This window comes from Myxocyprinus asiaticus, chromosome 19, assembly GCF_019703515.2.
Source record: "Myxocyprinus asiaticus isolate MX2 ecotype Aquarium Trade chromosome 19, UBuf_Myxa_2, whole genome shotgun sequence".
NCBI classification, from domain to species: domain Eukaryota; kingdom Metazoa; phylum Chordata; class Actinopteri; order Cypriniformes; family Catostomidae; genus Myxocyprinus; species Myxocyprinus asiaticus.
Genome location: NC_059362.1, coordinates 41,885,247 through 41,905,384, shown reverse-complemented (window position 1 = coordinate 41,905,384; position 20,138 = coordinate 41,885,247). Strand labels below are relative to the sequence as shown.

Below are 20,138 nucleotides of genomic sequence, written 5' to 3'. Positions count from 1 at the left end.
TCACTGTCTTTACTTGCAGTTTTGGTTTTAACTGCTGCAAGGCTTTCATTAGCTTGGTGATTGCTGTGCTATGGCATCATTAAAGACCTTTTATAGCCTACTGTAAATTAACTTAATTACATTAAGTGCATGCAGTACATGGAATCAGGAATTAGGAAGAGAGTTACTGTATAAACGAATTCTGTTAAATTTACGGTAAAAAAAAAACAACAGCTGGGGTTGCCAGATATTTACCATAAAAACTACGGTGACCATGTTTCAGGCTTTACGGGATGTAATTTTGATGTATCTTTTATGGTTCTCTAACTTTTGTATTATTACATTTGTTATACTAACCTTCTGGAACTTTAAAATGTATTCTTATTTTACTGATTAATATATGTTTTGTTTTTATTTTTGTATTAGATATATTGTGGTACAGTTTGTTGTTTAACATATATTTAAAATATTTTACTTAATTTTTTTTTTACTGTATTACAGTAATGAGAGTCATCATTACAAAATTAGACAATACCAGAAGCTTTAACCTCGTGCGACCCCGTGTCCACATGTGTGGACGTTGTATTTTGGCTTCGCTATACACAACACATCATTTAAATGAATAAAAACCGACTGAATACTGTTCACAAGACTCTAGACTGTCATTTAGAGGTTAAACTTCTGCTGCACTGAGTCACGTCACACAACAGCATGCCTACGATTTCCATGAAGCACTCCTACGGACGCTGTACCAACAAAAGTGCCTCTGGTTAAAAAAAATGTTGTTTCATTGAAACCTGTTTGCTTGTTAAGAGTAGAGTCTCTAGCTTCGTTTGATATGCCGCTTTAAAAAAAATCATTTCATTTTTCGCGCATCAGCGTGCTGATAAATAAGATGTCCACATATGTGGAAAATGGTACTGCATCTGGGGGTCATTTCGCTTCATTTATTTATTTTTTATCACTGTACAATGCAATTCTATTCAATAACATTAGTTAATGCATTCCTATATATTTACTGTGCATTTTAACATTGAAAATTAATAGGTTTATCCAAAAGCTGAAAAAAAGCTTTATATGGAGTTAGGATGAAAATAAGGTGCATTTCTAACTGTTCTGAGACCAGTGCAGACAGACAGCACTCGAGGTTACATCATTCACTAAATAGGGTGCAAGGCACCATCCTTTGGATCACTCAACATGTTTGGTAGACATGGGACAATGGTAATCAGTACAACCCCAATTCCGAAAAAAGATGGGACTGTATGAAAAATGCTAATAAAAACAAAAAGGAGTGATTTTTTTAAATTATGTTCACCCTTTGCTATATTTAAAGCACTACAACTACACATTATATGATGTTTTACCTGGTGAATGTCATTGCTTTTTTTTTTAATGTACAGTAATTTCAAATCAGATGATTGCAACATGCTCCAAAAAAGTTGAGACGGGGCAATTTAAGACTAATAACAATTTGACGAGTTAAAATAACAACGATGTGAAACAGGAGATGTTAAACTGGTGAGGCAATTGTGTCATAGTATATAAAGAGCCTCCAAAAACAGCCTAGTACTTCAAAAGCAAGGATCATTCGAGACTTGTCAATTTACCGACAGATGCTTCAGCAAATAATCCAGCACTTTGAGAACAATGTTCCCCAAAGACAAATTGGAAGGATGTTTGGCACTTCACCTTCTACAGTGCACAATATAGTTAAAAGATTCAAGGAATCTGATCAAATCTCGGTGCGTAAAGGGCAAGACGAAAACCATTTCTGATCCCGCTTGGGATAACTTTAGTAAACCTTTGTTAGTCAACACCGCTTGCCGCTGCATCCACAGATGCAAGTTAAGACTTTACTATGCAAAGCAGAAGCCCTTCATCAACACTGTCCAGAAGCGCTGCCGAATTCTCTGGGCTCGGTCTCATCTTAGATGGAAATTAGAACAGTGGAACTGTGTTTTTTGGTCCGACGAGTCCACATTTCGAATAGTCAGCCGGCGTGTTCTTCGGGCCAAAGAGGAAAAGGGCCATCCAAGCTGTTATTAGCATCAGGTCTAAAAGCCAGTGTCTGTATGGGCCAGGGGTGTGTCAGTGCCCATGGCATGGGTAACTCGCACCTCTGTGAGGGCACCATTAATACAGACAGATATGTAAAAATTTTGGAGCAGCATATACTGCCATCCAGCACCGTCTTTTCCATGGACGTCCCGGAATTTTCAGCAGGACAACTTCAAACCACATACTGGCCGAATAAGCAGAGTGTGCTAGATTGGCCTGCCTGCAGTCCTGACCATCTCCAATTGAGAATGTGTGGGACATTATGAAGTGCACAATACGGCAACAAAGACCCCGTACAATTGTGCAACTGAAGACCAGCATAATGGATGAATGGCAGAATTTTATAATGCTACATTTTAGTTTAACATGGTTGGCAGTGATTGGATGATGCTGGACATTACTTTGAATAAGAATTATTTATTCAGCTTTACAGAAAATCAGCTGTAATGTCTGTAACGTCTCAAAATATGAATAACCAACACTTCTGGAAACAAACAAATTGATGAATACGATTTTCTGTAGCTTGGTATTATTTTACATTTCACAACTTAGTCCCACTGTCCACATATATGGACATACATTTTTAGGAAACCTATTTACTCCAGAAAAAGAAAAAAAAAAAAGTTTTTTTTAGGTGCTACTAGTTACAAATCAAAAAGGGAAATGGAAAATGCACACAACAGGAGGTTAAAGTAACGAGAATAGAGGCGTAAAATGTTCTATATTGTCCCAAAAATTCTAAGGGTCCTTACAGTACACTTTTTATTTTATTTATTTATTTTTGTGGGGCAAATGTGACATTTCATGATAGCTTTTATGAGATTCACCCTATTAAGAAGACAACTTCTTTTGTCCATGTTGTTTCCTTGACTCAAAACTCCATATTGTAGTCATATTGTGTCACCCAAAGTAAATCTCATGACATTTCCTGGCAGGTGTTCTAGTGCATAATTCATCACCAGTAATTTGTTAAACACAAATGAGTTTGGTGCTTTGTAAAGCTTTGTGCAATTTGCCTGTAAGCCACTGTACCCTTGGTGAGGGAGTTGATCCTACAATTGCATTTTTGCCAACTTTCTACCTCGCATTGTCATATGTCCACAACAGCAATGGCCTCAGCTAAAGGCTTTTAAGAGGTTTGTTTCCTTGTGGATTCTCTATGATTCTGTTGTTTCAAGTCATGCACTCAGTAGTCAACATTACTGAGCAAACACTAATTCAGCCAGTGCACTCTGCCAACAGACAAACTTTCATCGAAGGTTGAACTGACAAAGGGTCACCGGAAGTGCATGGGGCCATGTGTATGGTGAAGAATTGATTGCACAAATTACACAAGATTGCTGTGCTCCTATAGAGTACAGGCACATTAAAAAGTGATTCAGGGAGCCTCTGGACAGTCTGATGAGTTATCACTGAACTGGCTCCCAGCCACTCAGCCAGCTCTCACGGCTGGACTCTGTTAACGTGCCGTTTGACAGTGAATCATCCGCAGCTGTGTCAGGCCGCCTCGAGCTGCCTTATCAACAAACATTCCCCGGGCATCCAAAACTACCAGTATGAAGAGCAGGCAATGTTTATCAAACTCATTTAAAGCGGTCGTGTAGCATGTCAATCGGCCAGACAACACTTTTAGACGTCAGTCAGAGTGAAAAGGCAGTATGAGATGAGTTTGAAGTGGTCTCGCCTACAAACGCTTCAACTTGTTTATCGAGGATCAGAGGATGCTCCTTGTGTCCTCACCTCATTTTCATTTTACCTTTCTGGTAATCTTGCTATTGAAACAACTTTATTTCCCCATCCTTGAGTTTTTAATAGCTTTTTCTCATTCTGGCCTCTGCTGCTTTTCACCACTCTCGAATGTAGGTTCGGAAAATTGAGGGAGACATCTCTGCAAATTGGTGGCATGAACTTGTTGTCATCTTGTTTCACCCTCAAATAAGAAGCTGAATTCTCTTATGTTTCCATGGTGGCAGAGAGGTCCCCCATTTGAAACCTTGAGTTGTCTTGCCGATGGCAGAATCTCTGCATCAAAGAAGCAGCCTAAGTTTGGCATGATGTCTTTAAGCCCCCTTGTGTAGCAGTGGCAGGCAAGAACGTGGGCCGAACCCAACAGCAAGCTTTGCTGATAGCATCTGCTTTGCTTTTGAAAATGAGACAGCAAACAGAGTGTTTTTGCTTGCGTGTGGTGAGATTAGGACCTAATGTGCCGTTTCAGGAGCCCATCTTATGGGTTCAGAATTTTCGCATTATGCCGTGCATGAAAGGTGTAGGCGTAGGTAACTAAACCAATTTGTGAGATGCACGTGGTTGAGACGCAAACAGAGCACTCAGAGAGGTTGAATGAAGTCTCTTGACACACAAGCATTGTGCATAATTTTCGTCAAAGAAAAAATAAATAAAAGACTTGCCGTGTTCTGGGGAGTTACGCTGCTGCGTATGCCAGGGATGTAGGGGAAGTGACAGCAAATTGTGTACATGTTACAGAGTAAAACACCTCCCCCCAGGTTATGTAGACTATCAATTTGATGCCACTTGCTGTGACTGATGCTGGTTGGAGTGCCATAAAAGAGGGCGTTTTCTGGACTGTCACTCCAAACGGCGTGGCAGGGGTTTTAATGAGAAGCACATGGCAGCAGCGGCAGAGAGCGAAGCTACCAAGAGCCCCATCTCGCACTTTTCAACCATTAAATCCAACGTCTGTTTTACAGATCAGTTTTGTGCTCTGCTTCTCAAGTGAGAAGTGTCAGTCGAAGGCGGAGAAAAAAACAAAACCTTGAATGCAACCACGTGAATTATTCATAGGTGTAATAAATTGGCCCAGCTGTAATCGTTTGGGAGACAATTTCTCTGTCAGAGAAGAAAAGGCTGATAGCCTTTCTCTTGCATTCAGCTAGACGACCTTTTCCATGTTTATGACCATGCGTCGAACTGTCAGTCATTTGCCTGCTCATGAAAAGATGTGATTATTTCTGTTTCTTAGCCATTTACCCTTGTGTAGAAGGATAGTGTGTAAAACCTGTCACATTGTGAAGGGTCTTTGGGTATTATAGGGGTAATTTCCTCTGTATGGAGTCATTAGACGCAGGCTCCATATATCTGTTTGGAGAACAACCATTATTTGTCATACTCCGCTTAATAACAAAAGATAAAGGATATGATGACGTGGGAAAATGGAATATGGCATGAGAGAGGCCTGATTACTTGTGTTGAATGGAAGGCAGAAATAACAGTCAGGGAGAAGAAAATATAAACGCATACAAATCGCATTTCAAATCGCCCTATTTTGGAAGATTGCAGCTCTGAGAATGAATAAGCTGTTACAATTATATGCAACAGCCATCATATAGAAACAATAAAGTTCAGCAGTTTGCAATCCACATCATTTGTTACCTGGCATTTTATGGGAATCTACTGAAACTGAACTTTGTCAAATTTTAGATTTTTTAGATTTAGGGTGAATGCACTTAGCTGAATAGAGAGCTATAGGATGTCATCTTGCTCCCCATTTAATGAATTAATTAGCCTCCAGTGGGCTGTCTGTCTGCACTGGTCTGCACTGCACCTTATTTTCATCCTAACTCCATATAAAGCATCTGAAAGCAAAATTTTTCAGCTTTTGGATGAACCTATTGATTCTAAGTGTGATAATGCTCAGTTAATATGCATTTACTAATGTTAATGAACAGAACCATATTGTACAGTGATAAAATAAGAAAATTTATATTAAAATGAAGCGCAATGACCCATAGATGTGTTAGTTGAAAGTTATTCAAAATACTGTAACCACCATGTTTTTTTTTTTTTTTTACTTTTGAGGGAATGTCCCAAATTCCACATATGTGGACATCATGATTATCAGTGCGTTGATGTGCAAAATCGGCATCATGTTGTTGTCAAGTGACGATGCACCAGAAGTTTAACCCTTAAATGGCAGTCTAGAGTGTTGTGAACAGTATTCCGTTGGTTTAAATTCATTTAAATTATGCGTTGTGTATAGCAAAGCCAAAATACAATGTTGCGGGGTCGCACGAGGTTATACAGGGCTTTCTTAAGATCGACTAGTTCAGGCAATCCACCTACCAGTTGATTTTGAGAATACATAATTTTCTACATCCCTGCTTTGAACATTTGTTCCACAAGGCTTTGCAGCATAAATTACAGCTCCAAAAAGCACCAGATCTTGCAATGAGCAGAATATGTAAGCAGACCACTGCCACCAAGAGAAATGAAAGGCAAACTAATGCCATTATTCCAGGGAAAATTCATCTGTGGCCAGAAAAATACATCACAGAGGTAACTTCTGTCTCTTATTCTCTCTTTCCTCCCGTGCTCACTTTTGGTTTATTTAGATAACAAGTACGCCCCTGCTGTGAGCCTCAATGGTTTTATCTTCATTCTGGGAGGAGCCTACGCCCGAGCCACCACTATCTACGACCCAGACAAGGGCAACATCAAAGCCGGCCCCAATATGAATCACTCCAGGCAGTTCTGCAGGTTGGTCTAATGAACAGCAGATTGCACTACACAATGCAATAAACGATGTTCCACATTACAAATAGGCTTGCGTTAAATTAAAGGTAATGGTCTCCTTCTCTTCCTTCCCTAGCGCGGCAATCCTAGACGGGAAGATCTATGCAACAGGAGGGATCGTGAGCAGTGAGGGACCGGCACTAGGCAACATGGAGACCTTTGACCCTTGCACTAACACATGGGCACTCCTACAGAATCTACCATGCCCACTTTTCAGGCACGGATGTGTGGTTATCAAGAAGTACATTCAGAGTGGCTGACGACAGCTCAGTTCTGGACTTCTCTAATGTAACAAACTGGCCTAAACCAGCCATTCGAGCTCCAGCCATCCACCCTGGAAGGAATGTGTTCGAACCACCACAGTTTGACCTGTCAAGATTTAGCAAGGGATCCATATAGTAGCTCCCCCTCAGGTGTTGTGCCATTGGTACGGTATTTTAGGTCAGCCAAATGCATTATTTTTTATCCTTCCAAATGCCCCATGTTTAATTTGATGTCCATCTTCCATGTCACATTTTTAGTTTGTAGTCATTTCAAATGAAAAGAAAATGTGATTCTTTTACTTAATTCAGTTGCATCATTAAGGGACTTCATGGCTTCAGTGCTGTTTTCTCAAACAGATAGCAACTGTACGCTTCGCTGGATGTCGATGCACGTCATGTAGCCCTCCAGCAATGGTCAACAGTACATAGAAACAGATCGAATGAAGGCCCTCCTGAATTCCAAAGCACAATATGCCAGAACCTGTGATGCCCCAAGGAGTTTTGTTTCATGTTTTTCCTCTGTTAATCATTCTAACTTTGTTATCCCTCACATTTTATTCAAATCCACGAGCCTGCAGCAATGGCAGAATTTAGATCAAGCAGATCGGAGGAGAAACATTGTAATATAGGGAAGATATGTATATTTTAAAAACTGATGAAAATTGTGTACAAATGTTTTTAGAAAAATTCAATGGATTGGACAAAGATATGTCTGTAAATCTGTACCCTACAATTTTCATGTTATTAATGCTGAAATAATACATATCCAAAATTCTAAAGAACAAAATTCTGGCTTTTGTTTTCCATTTACTGTAGATACTGTAAGTTAACCATAAGGTTAGTCCAAAATGTGGTGTTCATTTGGTCCCGCTTTATATCAGTTGTCTTTAACTACTATGCACTAAAATCATACAATACACTGTACTTATTGTGTTATTCACATTTGTGGCTACTGAGGTTGAGATACGGATAGGTTTAGGCTTAGGGGGAAGGTTTACACTGTTACTACAGAATTACATTCAGATACTTTAAATGTATGTACATTGCATAGTAGTTAAAATCGCCTAATATAAAATGGGTTCATTTGTTTCATGACTGAGGTACAATATTTCGTAAACCGTTTGGGACTAAGCAAGAAACTTAGTTTCACTCAAAACCAGAGTTGGGTACTTTAAAGGTGACAATTTTTTCAGTGTGATTTTCCTATCCATGCTTAACAGTACAACTATAAGTAAGCCATTTGTACATGGACACAGCAACACTGGCTCAACTAATGACACGAGTTAGAGGGAACCTGTTTGAATAGTTATTTTTCCAATTCTGTTTCGCAAAGCTAGTGGTGAACAAATTGCACGCTTCAATTTGAAGTCAAATGTTATGTATACAAATGAAAATGTGCTTTTTGTTTGTTGGTCACCCCACTAAGCTCATACAGAATCCTTTCTTACATGCCATTTTAAGTACCAACTTGAGTTTTCCAATTTACAAATGCATCAGAATATCCAATATAAACTCAACAAAAAAAGAAACGTCCCTTTTTCAGGACACTGTATTTTAAAGATAATTTTGTAAAAATCCAAATAACTTTACTGATCTTTATTGTAAAGGGTTTAAACAATGTTTTCCATGCTTGTTCGATGAACCATAAACAATTAAAGAACATGCACCTGTGGAACAGTCGTTAAGACACTAACAGCTTACAGACGGTAGGCAATTAAGGTCACAGTTATAAAAACTTAGGACACCACAGAGACCTTTCTACTGACTCTGAAAAACACCAAAAGAAAGATGCCCAGGATCCCTGCTCATCCGCGTGAACGTGCCTTAGGCATGCTGCATGGAGACATGAGGACTGCAGATGTGGCCAGGGCAATAAATTGCAATGTCCATACTGCGAGACGCCTAAAACAGCGCTACAGGGAGACAGGAAGGACAGCTGATTGTCCTCACAGTGGCAGACCACGTGTAACAACACCTGCACAGGATCGGTACATCCGAATATCACACCTGCGGGACAAGTACAGGATGGCAACAAGAACTGCCCGAGTTACACCAGGAACACACAATCCCTCCATCAGTGCTCAGACTGTCCGCAATAGGCTGAGAGAGGCTGGACTGAGGGATTGTAGGCCTGTTGTAAGGCAGGTCCTTACCAGATATCACCGGCAACAATGTCGCCTATGGGCACAAACCCATCTTCACTGGACCAGACAGGACTGGCAAAAAGTGCTCTTCACTGACGAGTCGCGGTTTTGTCTCACCAGGGGTGATGGTCAGACTCGCGTTTATCGTCAAAGGAATGAGCGTTACACCAAGGCCTGTACTCTGGAGCGGGATCGATTTGGAGGTGGAGTGTCCGTCATAGTCTGGGGCAGTGTGTCAGCATCATCGGACTGAGCTTGTTGTCATTGGAGGCAATCTCAATACTGTGCGTTACAGGGAAGACATCCTCCTCCCTCATTTGGTACCCTTCCTGCAGGCTCATCCTGACATGACCCTCCAGCATGACAATGCCACCAGCCATACTGCTCGTTCTGTGCGTGATTTCCTGCAAGACAGGAATATCAGTGTTCTGCCATGGCCAGCGAAGAGCCCGGATCTCAATCCCATTGAGCACGTCTGGGAACTGTTGGATCGGCTAGGGCCATTCCCCCCAGAAATGTCCGGGAACTTGCAAGTGCCTTGGTGGAAAAGTGGGGTAAAATCTCACAGCAAGAACTGGCAAATCTGGTGCAGTCCATGAGGAGGAGATGCACTGCAGTACTTAATGCAGCTGGTGGCCACACCAGATACTGACTGTTACTTTTGATTTTGACCCCCCTTTGTTCAGGGACACATTAATCACATGTCTGTGAAATCTTAGTTGTTGAATCTTTTTATGTTCATACAAATATTTACACGTTAATTTTGCTGAAAATAAAAGCAGTTGAAAGTGAGAGGACGTTTCTTTTTCTGAGTTTATATTATATCCCTGTTACACATTAACAACAAGACAGTACTTGGATTGAAATTTAAAAAAAAAAAAACACTAGACACTTCAATTTGCACCTTTTATTCAAGTATATCACAGCAGTTTATTTCAGAAACAGTAAATATATCATTTCCAAGAGGACTTTCACAAAAGAAGGATTGCAAGGAAGGACAGAACAATGTGTGGTTTTCATTTGCTTAGTAGTAAATAAAAAGGACACAAATTCTGGTATTACACAAAAAATAAAATTCCCTCAACCTTGTAAATTAGTAAGTAAAGGGGTATAAATCTACTGATTAGATGGAATTAACTAAAAATATTGACAAAGAAATTTACTTTGCAAACCTCTCCTAATTGTGTGTTGACTTGTACATTAAAAGTTATATTTCCGATCCTGAACTTATCCTGTAATTACACTGAAAAAGGGGGTTTTGTTTCATAACACCTATATTAGGCAAAATTCTATTGTTCTATAGACTTCCTACACTCATTAAAAGAGCAATCTTTAGGCTCAGGTCAATTAAAGGAACGTTAACTTGTAATTACACATATATTTCATGCCCCCATTATAATATTTTAATGCTGGATTTAAGTGTTACTTGTTAAATTGCTAAAAATATGGTGTTTCATATATGCTACATTTTATTTCCAAGCTGTGTTCACAAAGGTTTAATTTAAATTTACGGCCAATTTGACATCTTATCAAATACCATTTACATTTTAGCTGCGAAAATAGTGAGCTACCAAATAGCACGATACTTAGGTGAACACCGAGTGGAAAATTAGCTGAAATGCCAACTAATACTTTTTACCCCCCAGATTTGTGAGATAAACTCAAGTGGTCAGCGTTACAGTAGGTCTTTTTTTTTGTTTGTTTGTTTTTTTTTTTTTTGACGGAGAGGGACCATAAAACGCACAATAGCCACATAAACCTCATTCTCACCCTAAATAGTAACACTTTAAAATGAAAAAGAAGCCTTTCTACCCTTTATGGAATAAATAGGTTCATTAAAGTAGCAGACCTCAGACCAGTTAGACCCCCCGTATCTAAATGTCGCAAAACACCTGCTACAAAAATGTGCTACATCGTGTCTCGGCACATATATCATAAGCCGTGTAACATTTTTCCAATTAGTCTCCGTTTAACAAATGTTTTACAAAATGCTGAACATATGAATGTTAAAGACCATGTTTAATAATTTAATAAATAACAAACTGTCTGTTACAGAATGAAGGAAAAAGCAAGAAAATGTGACTACTATTGCGAAACTTGAAAACACAACAGCGGACTAAAAGGAGAAAGCAAAACGTAAGAGATAGGACATAATAGAAAAATAACACAACACTTGAATATGGCCCGTGTTCGAAAATACTAACCAAACAGTAATCATGGGATGCAAATGTAGAAAAACTGAAATATACAGTATATAACATTTCACCAATATCAAAATGCCATTTCTTTTCTCGGCTCAAAAGCAGAACAACCCAAAAAAGAAATACAAATTAAAAATTCAAACATACCCGAGGATAAATGCCGCATGACACGTTCGTTCATGTACGAGAGGTGATCCAGTACCTTAGCTTGAATTTCTGAAAGGGTGAAGTGATTTTACAGAGGTCAACAAATACTGTTTGTCAGTAAACAGGTCATTACTTTTCTCTCTTCGCATGAAAACAACTTGCTGAGGTAGCTGTGGTTCTGTCTCTCTCAAACGTACTGCAGTAGTCCAAAGCTAACTCATTTTTTTTCCTTGCATATGTCTTAGAAAATAATTGTATTTTTATTTTTTTGTTTTCTCCTTTTCGTTTATAGCACCGAATCCTAGACAAGGTCAAGTTGACTCTTGAACTGGATCAACGTTCTTTACAAAAAAATAAAAGAGAACATTTGAGAGGGAGAATGAAGTACTACTTACACTGTCAAAATTAGACTGAAATCATGTTATTAAAGGGTTTGTTCAACCTAAAGTGGCAATTTTGTCATCATTTAACCACCCTCATGCAATTCCAAACCCATATTACTTTCTTTCATTGAACAAGAAAAGAGTTAATCATACTGTTAACCTCAGTCACCCTTTGTCCCTACAATAAAAGTGAATAGTGACCATTTGTGTTCCACCGATGAAAGTAAGTTATACGTGTTTGGAATGAGATGAAGATGAGTATATGATGACGGAATTGTACTTTTTTGGGTGAACTAACCCTTTAATGCATTAGCTAACAACTAAGGATTTAGCACAACATTAGACATTGTACAAGTTAGCAAAAATAGTAAACATTATCAAGGACGAACTAAAATATAAAAAAACAAAAACAAAAGATAGTAATGCTTTTAATGTTAAAAAACTCTGCACTGCCTAGTCTGCAATTCCAATGTTTCCTTGAACGGTTTTTCTCGCACACACACAAAAAAAAAACTGTGTTCTTTTCACTCCAATGTTGTGATGTGAAGTTATAATAACGCATGGTGAAAGAAAATCACAATGTACAATGGAGTTGGGCAAGATACCTGACTCGCACAAACCAGGAAGACGAGGTTTGTGCGTGACATGGTTGGTGACATTAAGAAAAGATTGGCAAACGACTGAACTACAACACGTCACGTATCTAAAACGGCAAGACAACAAACACGGTCATGGATCGCGGTCAATAAATTATTTTAAAGCTGCAGGAGAGTGGCTTGTCACAAAAATGGATAGTCTGCGATGTTCTTCAGCTTGTAAGATACTATTTTAGAGGTTAAGGCACGTGCTAGGCAGTCCAATCGCCAGATATCTAGTTTTAAATCCAGTTATACCAGGACAAAAATGCCACAACAAACAAACATACAAAAAACTATTAACTAGTCCTAAAGTGAAAATTTGCAATGGGTCTTAAATTTCAAAAGATCTATTTTATACAATTAAAAGTTAAAAACTCTCAATTTATTTTAGTTTGTTTTCTATTAAAACAGATTATAGGGGACAAATAGTATTAAGAGGAGGACATTTTTGACCTGGAAATCTAGGTTAATAATACAGAAGCCTTGGAATCTTACAATAACATCCAGTAGAAAACAATTACAATCCTGCAGGATAATTTGTCACAAACTCCCTAGAAAACTGTGCGGGATGTGTTTTTTTTATAGGTAAGAAGTTTTAAATAATCATATTGATAAGGTGTGACAACACAGGGGTCGTGATGGGGAGAGGGTGGACATAGAAAATGGGTTTTGTACTTTGTTTCCACAGTAAATAACCAACTGACTCGACCTTTAGAGCTTCACACCATCCTTGTACAGTTTTGCCACTACTGGTGAGAATCTGTGTTGTGTGTTTGCTTCCAGTAGACGGCAGCTGAGGTTCAACTGTGACATCACAATCTTTTATTTTGTACTGTTCGTTTGTGTTTTTGTTTGCTTATTAATGAGGAGAACGAGGAGCAGCAGACGAAAAACAACAGCACCCAATAGCACCAAGAATGTTCATCAGCAATTGGCATGTAAGTTTACGAAATGAACAAAAGAAAACAAAACCTACAGTTTTTGTGTTTGGTTCTGTCCAGGTACCTGAGATGATAGCACCAAGGTCGCCTCTGTTAGCCTTTGTTTCAAATGTCTGCACCTTTTTTTTTTTTTTCGTTGTCATTTTAGACCGAGACGTCCAGACCTACTCCACATTAGGGACTTGGCACAAACGCTGGCCTCTCACTTGAGTATCAAAAAAAGTCTCAGATTACAGGTCTCGCAGAAAGCCCTCTGTTCATCACAGGAATGTTTCGAAATGCTGAACTTGCCTCTCCATCGCCTGCAAATGAAAAGACAGAAAATTGGTTCTTCAGAAGAAACATTTATGAGTTTTCAAAGGTGAAGTGTTTAATGTTTTCAGTGTTAAAATACTTCCTCCTATCCAGTTTCAATGTGAAAGACAATGTTAATCAAGCCAATTGTCGGTTGACTTCACATCGTGGTGCTTTCAAAGCACTGCTCTGTTTGTATGAGTGGTCCAAAGTGTGAGATTGGGGTTAATAAACGTTTAGTGGTTAATTGACTAGTTTGACTCAACAATGGAAGACATTCTGTAAACATTATTTTCTTAAACATCATGTAAGATAAGGGTGGAGAACAGACTCACTTCACATAAAAAGGGACAAAATCAAAAGCGAACAGCCCTAAAATTCTGTAGTATACCAGCCTAACAAGCATGACTACAAAGAAATGACAAATAAACCCAATAACCCAATGTTCGGAATGGCATACTACCATCCTATTAATATGTCTGCCAAACAAAGATATATCAGAAGCACTAATAGTATGGGTAGTATGCCAAACACGTCCATAGGGATCTTTCTGGTCTATCTTTATATGGTTACCTAACCAGATGTGACAAGTGTTCAGTATTAAGTATTATTTCAGTTCACTGTCAAAGTAAAAATGCTGCAACAAAGGGACAGCCAACCAGAACATATTTAATGTTTAATATGATTGAACTGAGCAGTGTTTCCCAAAAGCATCGTAAGCTTAAGTTGATTGTAGAGACCATTGGCACCACTCTACTTAGGCTTATTCTTTTGGGAAACGCAGCCATGAACATTATAGTCAAAAGTTAATGGTCAAAAAGTTTGCAATTCAGTATTATAGAAGCCTAACAAGCATGACTACAAACAAATGACAAATTAGTTCAATAAATTGGAAACAAAACTTTTTTTCTTTTTTCTTTTTTTTTTTTCATTTCATTTAAATTTTTTGGCTGTCTTTATATCATGGCCCTAACAGACATCACTACTTTTCAGTATTATTTCTGTCCTCGGTAAAGACGAGTATGCATCAGAGACAAAATCACAGCCTATTAACATATTTCATGTTTTTTATTATTGAACTGAACATTAAATAATGATCTTGTTTTTGTTGATATTTTTAATTCGGTATTATACTGGCCTAACAAACATGACCACAAATACATTAAAAATTCAATAAATTGGTGATTTGGACAATGTTTTTAGTATGCCATTCTGACCATGGCCATAGTGATTATTTTATCTATCTTTTTATAACCAGATGACAACATTTCAGTATTTCAATTATTTTTTTATTTTTTTTGAAAATGCTGCACAAGGTGACGCAAGGTTTAATATGATTAAACTGAATATTATAAGTGATTAGTCAGTGTATTAAAAGGTACTAACTTATATTGTTTTTATTATATTTTAATTCAGTATTATACTAGCCTTACAGTACATGCTTAACTATAAATTACAAATAAATCCAATAAATTAGAGACCAAACATGTTTTTTTTTTTTGTTTTTTTTTAATAGAAGAATAATTCAGCTCTGTAGGTCCATCCAATACAAGTCAACAGGGTCCAAAACTTTGAAGATCCAAAAAAAACAAAGGCAGCATAAAAGTAATCCATAAGTGGTTTAATCCATGTCTTCTGAAGTGATCTAACAGACCAAAATGTAACTTATTTTGTACTGTACATCTTGCAAACGCAGTCTACAGGAACGATCATGATTTCTAGCTTGATTACACTTACTAGTAGAGTTTGCAGAGCACTAGATGGCACTGGGAAATCATGACTGCCGAGGAGACTGCTGATTTACTGTAAAAAAAAAAGGACTTCAATATTGATGTTTCTCATCCACAGCTATCATATCGCTTCTAAAGACATTGATTTAACCATTGGAGTTTTATGGATTACTTTTATGCTGTCTTTATGTACTTTTCGGAGCTTCAGAGTTCTGGCCCCTGTTGACTTGCACTGTGTGAACCAACAGAGCTGAAATATTCTTCTTAAAATCTTTGTTTTGTGTTCAGCAGAAGAAAGAATGTCAAACACATCTGGGATGGCATGCGGGTGAGAGAATTTTCATTTTTGGGTGAAATATCCTTTTAATTGTTTACTCCCCAAAGATTAGTTTAGTAATGGTTTATAATCATTTAAGAAAATACAGTGCATCCGGAAAGTATTCACAGCGCTTCACTTTTTCCACATTTTGTTGTTACAGCCTTATTCCAAAATGGATTAAATTCATTATTTTCCTCAAAATTCTACAAACAATACCCCATAATGACAACGTGAAAGAAGTTTGTTTGAAATCTTTGCAAATTTATAAAAAAAATAAATAAATAAAAAAAAAATCACATGTACATAAGTATTCACAGCCTTTGCTCAATCCTTTGTTGAAGCACCTTTGGCACCAATTACAGCCTCAAGTCTTTTCGAGTATGATGCTACAAGTTTGGCACACCTATTTTTGGGCAGTTTCTTCCAATCTTCTTTGCAGGACCTCTCAAGCTCCATCAGGTTGGATGGGGAGCGTCGGTGCACAGCCATTTTCAGATCTCTTTAGAGATGTTCAATCGGGTTCAAGTCTGGGCTCTGGCTGGGCCACTCAAGGACATCACAGGGTTGTCCCGTAGCCACTCCTTTGTTATCTTGGCTGTGTGCTTAGGGTCGCTGTCCTGTTGGAAGATGAACCTTCGCCCCAGTCTGAGGTCCAGAGCGCTCTGGAGCAGGTTTTCATCAAGGATGTCTCTGTACATTGCTGGATTCATCTTTCCCTCGATCCTGACTAGTCTCCCAGTTCCTGCCGCTGAAAAACATCCCCACAGCATGATGCTGCCACCACCATGCTTCGCTGTAGGGATGGTATTGGCCAGGTGATGAGCGGTGCCTGGTTTCCTCCAGACATGACGCTTGCCATTCAGGCCAAAGAGTTCAATCTTTGTTTCTCATGGTCTGAGAGTCCTTCAGGTGCCTTTTGGCAAACTCCAGGCAGGCTGTCATGTGCCTTTTACTGAGGAGTGGCTTCCGTCTGGCCACTCTACCATACAGGCCTGATTGATGGAGTGCTGCAGAGATGGTTGTTCTTCTGGAAGGTTCTCCTCTCTCCACAGAGAAATGCTGGAGCTCTGTCAGTGACCATTGGGTTCTTGGTCACCTCCCTGACTAAGGCCCTTCTCCCCCGATTGCTCAGTTTGGCCGGGCGGCAAGCTCTAGGAAGAGTCCTGGTGGTTCCAAACTTCTTCCATTTACAGATGATGGAGGCCACTGTGCTCACTGGGACCTTCAATGCTGCAGAAATTTTTCTGTACCCTTCCCCAGATCTGTGCCTCGATACAATCCTGTCTTGGAGGTCTACAGACAATTCCTTGGACTTCATGGCTTGGTTTGTACTCTGACATGCACTGTTAACTGTGGGACCTTACATAGACAGGTGTGTGCCTTTCCAAATCATGCACAATCAACTGAATTTACCACAGGTGGACTCCAATCAAGTTGTAGAAACATCTCAAGGATGATCAGTGGAAACAGGATGCACCTGAGCTCAATTTTGAGTGTCATGGCAAAGGCTGTGAATACTTATGTACATGTGATTTTTTTTCGATTTTTATTTTTAATAAATTTGCAAAGATTTCAAACAAACTTTTCACGTTGTCATTATGGGGTATTGTTTGTAGAAATTTGAGGAAAATAATGAGTTTAATCCATTTTGGAATAAGGCTGTAACATAACAAAATGTGGAAAAAGTGAAGCGCTGTGAATACTTCCTGGATGCACTGTACATATGGATACAATGGAGATCAAGTTTAAATGTCCCATGTCATTTTACCCACATTCACCCTATATTATAAAATTTGCAACATTTACAATCCACATTAAACATGAACATACCACTAAATAGAGGTAACACAAGAATGCCCTGAGAAATGTAATGATGTTAGACTTGTTAAAGTACACCAGTGAAAGCTCAGCTTTGACAGCCATAAAAAATTCTGAAAGTAATACTAAAATAAAAACTAACTAAACTGAAACAGGGAAAACAAAAACTAAACTAAAACTAACAGACAAACTGTGAAAACTAAACTAAATTGAATAAAAAATAGAAATAAAAACTAAATTAAAAATCTATAACTATAATAACCCTGCTTTGTATATATATATATATTTTTTATTTATTTTTTTTATTTGATTTTAAAGATTGTAAAATGTTATGATAATTATTTTCACTCAGTATGGAACTCAAACCCAGACATGGAGTGCTTCAGATTAATTGGCGAGTGTGTTAACCACTACACTATGCAGCATTTGTAACAACACAAAATTGGGTTTATTTAAACAAAAAAGTAAAGGCACGTTATCATGTACAATAGCTGAAATTCCAGATTCACTTTTTGTAAAACAAACTAATCTCTTTAAATCTCAAAATATCTACGTCTCTCAAATTTCTCAAACACAATATTTAGATTTATTTTTTTTCCTGTTGGAACACAACTCAAGGTGAACGACAGTAATTTTAAATAACTGAATTCAAATCAGCAACTCTTGTTTGAATCAGTCTGATTTAATGGACCTTAGTTATTGCTGAACTGACTTTGGGATCAATGCACCTTAGCGTCCAACTTCGAAACATTTCGAAACAGTATGACTAAAATCACGTGACCTGGCAGGTTTGGTACGCGCTCCAAAGCATTGGTTCGAAACAAATTATCAGTAAAGGTTTCCTTCAAGAAGCAGTGCTACGAATCCGCCCATCACTAGCGTAGCTTGTCTTTGACCTCTTTTTTTCAAAAAACTAGGAAGTCCACTACAATGTGTGAACCATTAATAAATCATGTTCAATTGCTGGTATCCTCTGTGGATCTGAGCTTAAGTCCACTAACTGCAAGCGATCCAACAGTCTGATGGAAACCAGAAGAGGGGATTAATAAAACTGAACATGTACAAGCTTTCCAGATGGTCTTGATTTTGAACTTTACTGGAATTAATAAATATGACTCCATTAGGATCGTCTCGAAGAGGAATTGATACACAAACATGCAAATTAGCCTTCAGTCACGGTGGCCATAATTCCTTGGAGCAATTCTAATCAGTTCACGCTGGGCAGCTACCATTACTATTGTATTTGAGAACAGTGCACATAATTTCCCAGGAGGGCTCGCAGTAGCTCGCCACCATCAGCACGGCAGTGTAATTTAAACACACAGCAGCTGTTCAGTATGTGTGTGTATCCATCTACTCAGAGCGGCTGTCACACACACAAGACATGATTGAACTAAACATTGATGAGTGATTAGTCTGTGTAGAGGTACTAGTTAATGTTATATTTTTTAGTATTATACTGGCCTAACAAGCAAATAATTAGAGATAAATCAGAGGGGCTAATTTTATGCAGCCAAACACACAGATGTATCATCTTATCTTTCTATTGAAAGTATATCTGTGTTTCTTCAACTTTGGGCACTTTATGTTCCAGGGGTTGCTTTTTATTACAACAAATAGGTTTCTTTTTTGTTGTTTTTTGTTTTTGTTTTATGAAGGTCTTAATTGAAAACTTTTTACCAGACCTTCATTATTCATTGGTACTTTTCAAATGCCATTTTCCCCTCCAAATTTTACTGTTAATAAAAAAAAAAAGAGTGAAATAAACAGAATTTCGCCCCTAATATATTTATATATATATATATATATATATATATATATATATATAATTTTTTTTAGTTAGTGTACTTGTTAACCAAGTGTCAGTGAAGAGCATGCTTGTGATAAAATACGAGACAAGTGATGTTTGAAAGAAAAAAATATATATATATTTCAAGGTAAATATCACAGAGTATTTTTATATAGAATAATTATAAATCAAGCTATAATTTTGCTTAATTATGCAAAAAGTGTGAAAATTGATACAAAAAATTTTAGCTATAAAATTAGCCGTAACAAGATAAAAAAATAAAAAAAACTTTAAAAATGTCATTTTCATCACCCTCATTAAAAAAAAAAAAAAATATATATATATATATATATATATACACTAAAATAAATAAATAAAAAAAATTATGGGCGAAACTGTTTGGTGTGATGGAAATGACGCCACAAATGTGAGACAGTCGTAATTTTTGCATATTGATAGAAATAATTTTCACACAATAAATATTTAAATGGTTTGTTAATTTCATTCTTTGTTTAGATTATCATAGTTTCAAACATGTAATAATTAGTATTTTTACAATAGTATTTTTATTGTTTAATATTGAAAGTCTGGGTCTAAGACAAGGCAACAGCAGTAATATATATATATATATATAAAAATCAAAATGACCAATGAATAATGAAGGCCTGGCAAAAAGTTTCCAATTCAGTTTTATGAATAAATAAAGAAATTATAAATTGAATAATACAAATTAAAAAACAAAATCAACCCGTGGGATATAAAAATTGTCCAAAGTCAAAGAAACACACATATACTTTCAGTAGAAAGATTAGACAATACATCTGTGTGTTTGGCTGCAAAATATTATCACCTCTGTTTTTCAAATTCTAAACGTGCCCGAAGTTGAATAAATACCCCTACT

At 37.5% G+C, this 20,138-nt stretch overlaps 2 protein-coding genes across 5 annotated transcripts in view; one reads left to right on the top strand and one right to left on the bottom strand.

Moving 5' to 3' along the window:
- Positions 1-7,632, top strand: part of LOC127409587 (kelch-like protein 29) — a 337,458-nt gene extending 329,826 nt beyond the window's left edge. Inside the window, exons 13-14 of the mRNA XM_051644227.1 lie at positions 6,390-6,534; positions 6,647-7,632. Of these exons, the coding sequence (XP_051500187.1) occupies positions 6,390-6,534; positions 6,647-6,830 (329 nt within the window). The 3' untranslated portion in view covers positions 6,831-7,632. The remainder of the gene's footprint in view (positions 1-6,389; positions 6,535-6,646) is intronic.
- A 2,237-nt stretch (positions 7,633-9,869) lies between these two features.
- Positions 9,870-20,138, bottom strand: part of LOC127409585 (ATPase family AAA domain-containing protein 2B-like) — a 137,155-nt gene continuing 126,886 nt past the window's right edge. For 3 of the 4 annotated variants that reach the window (XM_051644224.1, XM_051644225.1, XM_051644226.1), the window contains exon 28: positions 9,870-13,589. In XM_051644224.1, the coding sequence (XP_051500184.1) occupies positions 13,548-13,589 (42 nt within the window). In that variant the 3' untranslated portion in view covers positions 9,870-13,547. Of the gene's footprint in view, positions 13,590-15,318; positions 15,385-20,138 lie in introns of all 4 variants that reach the window. The other variant, XR_007892013.1, reaches the window with a different exon arrangement.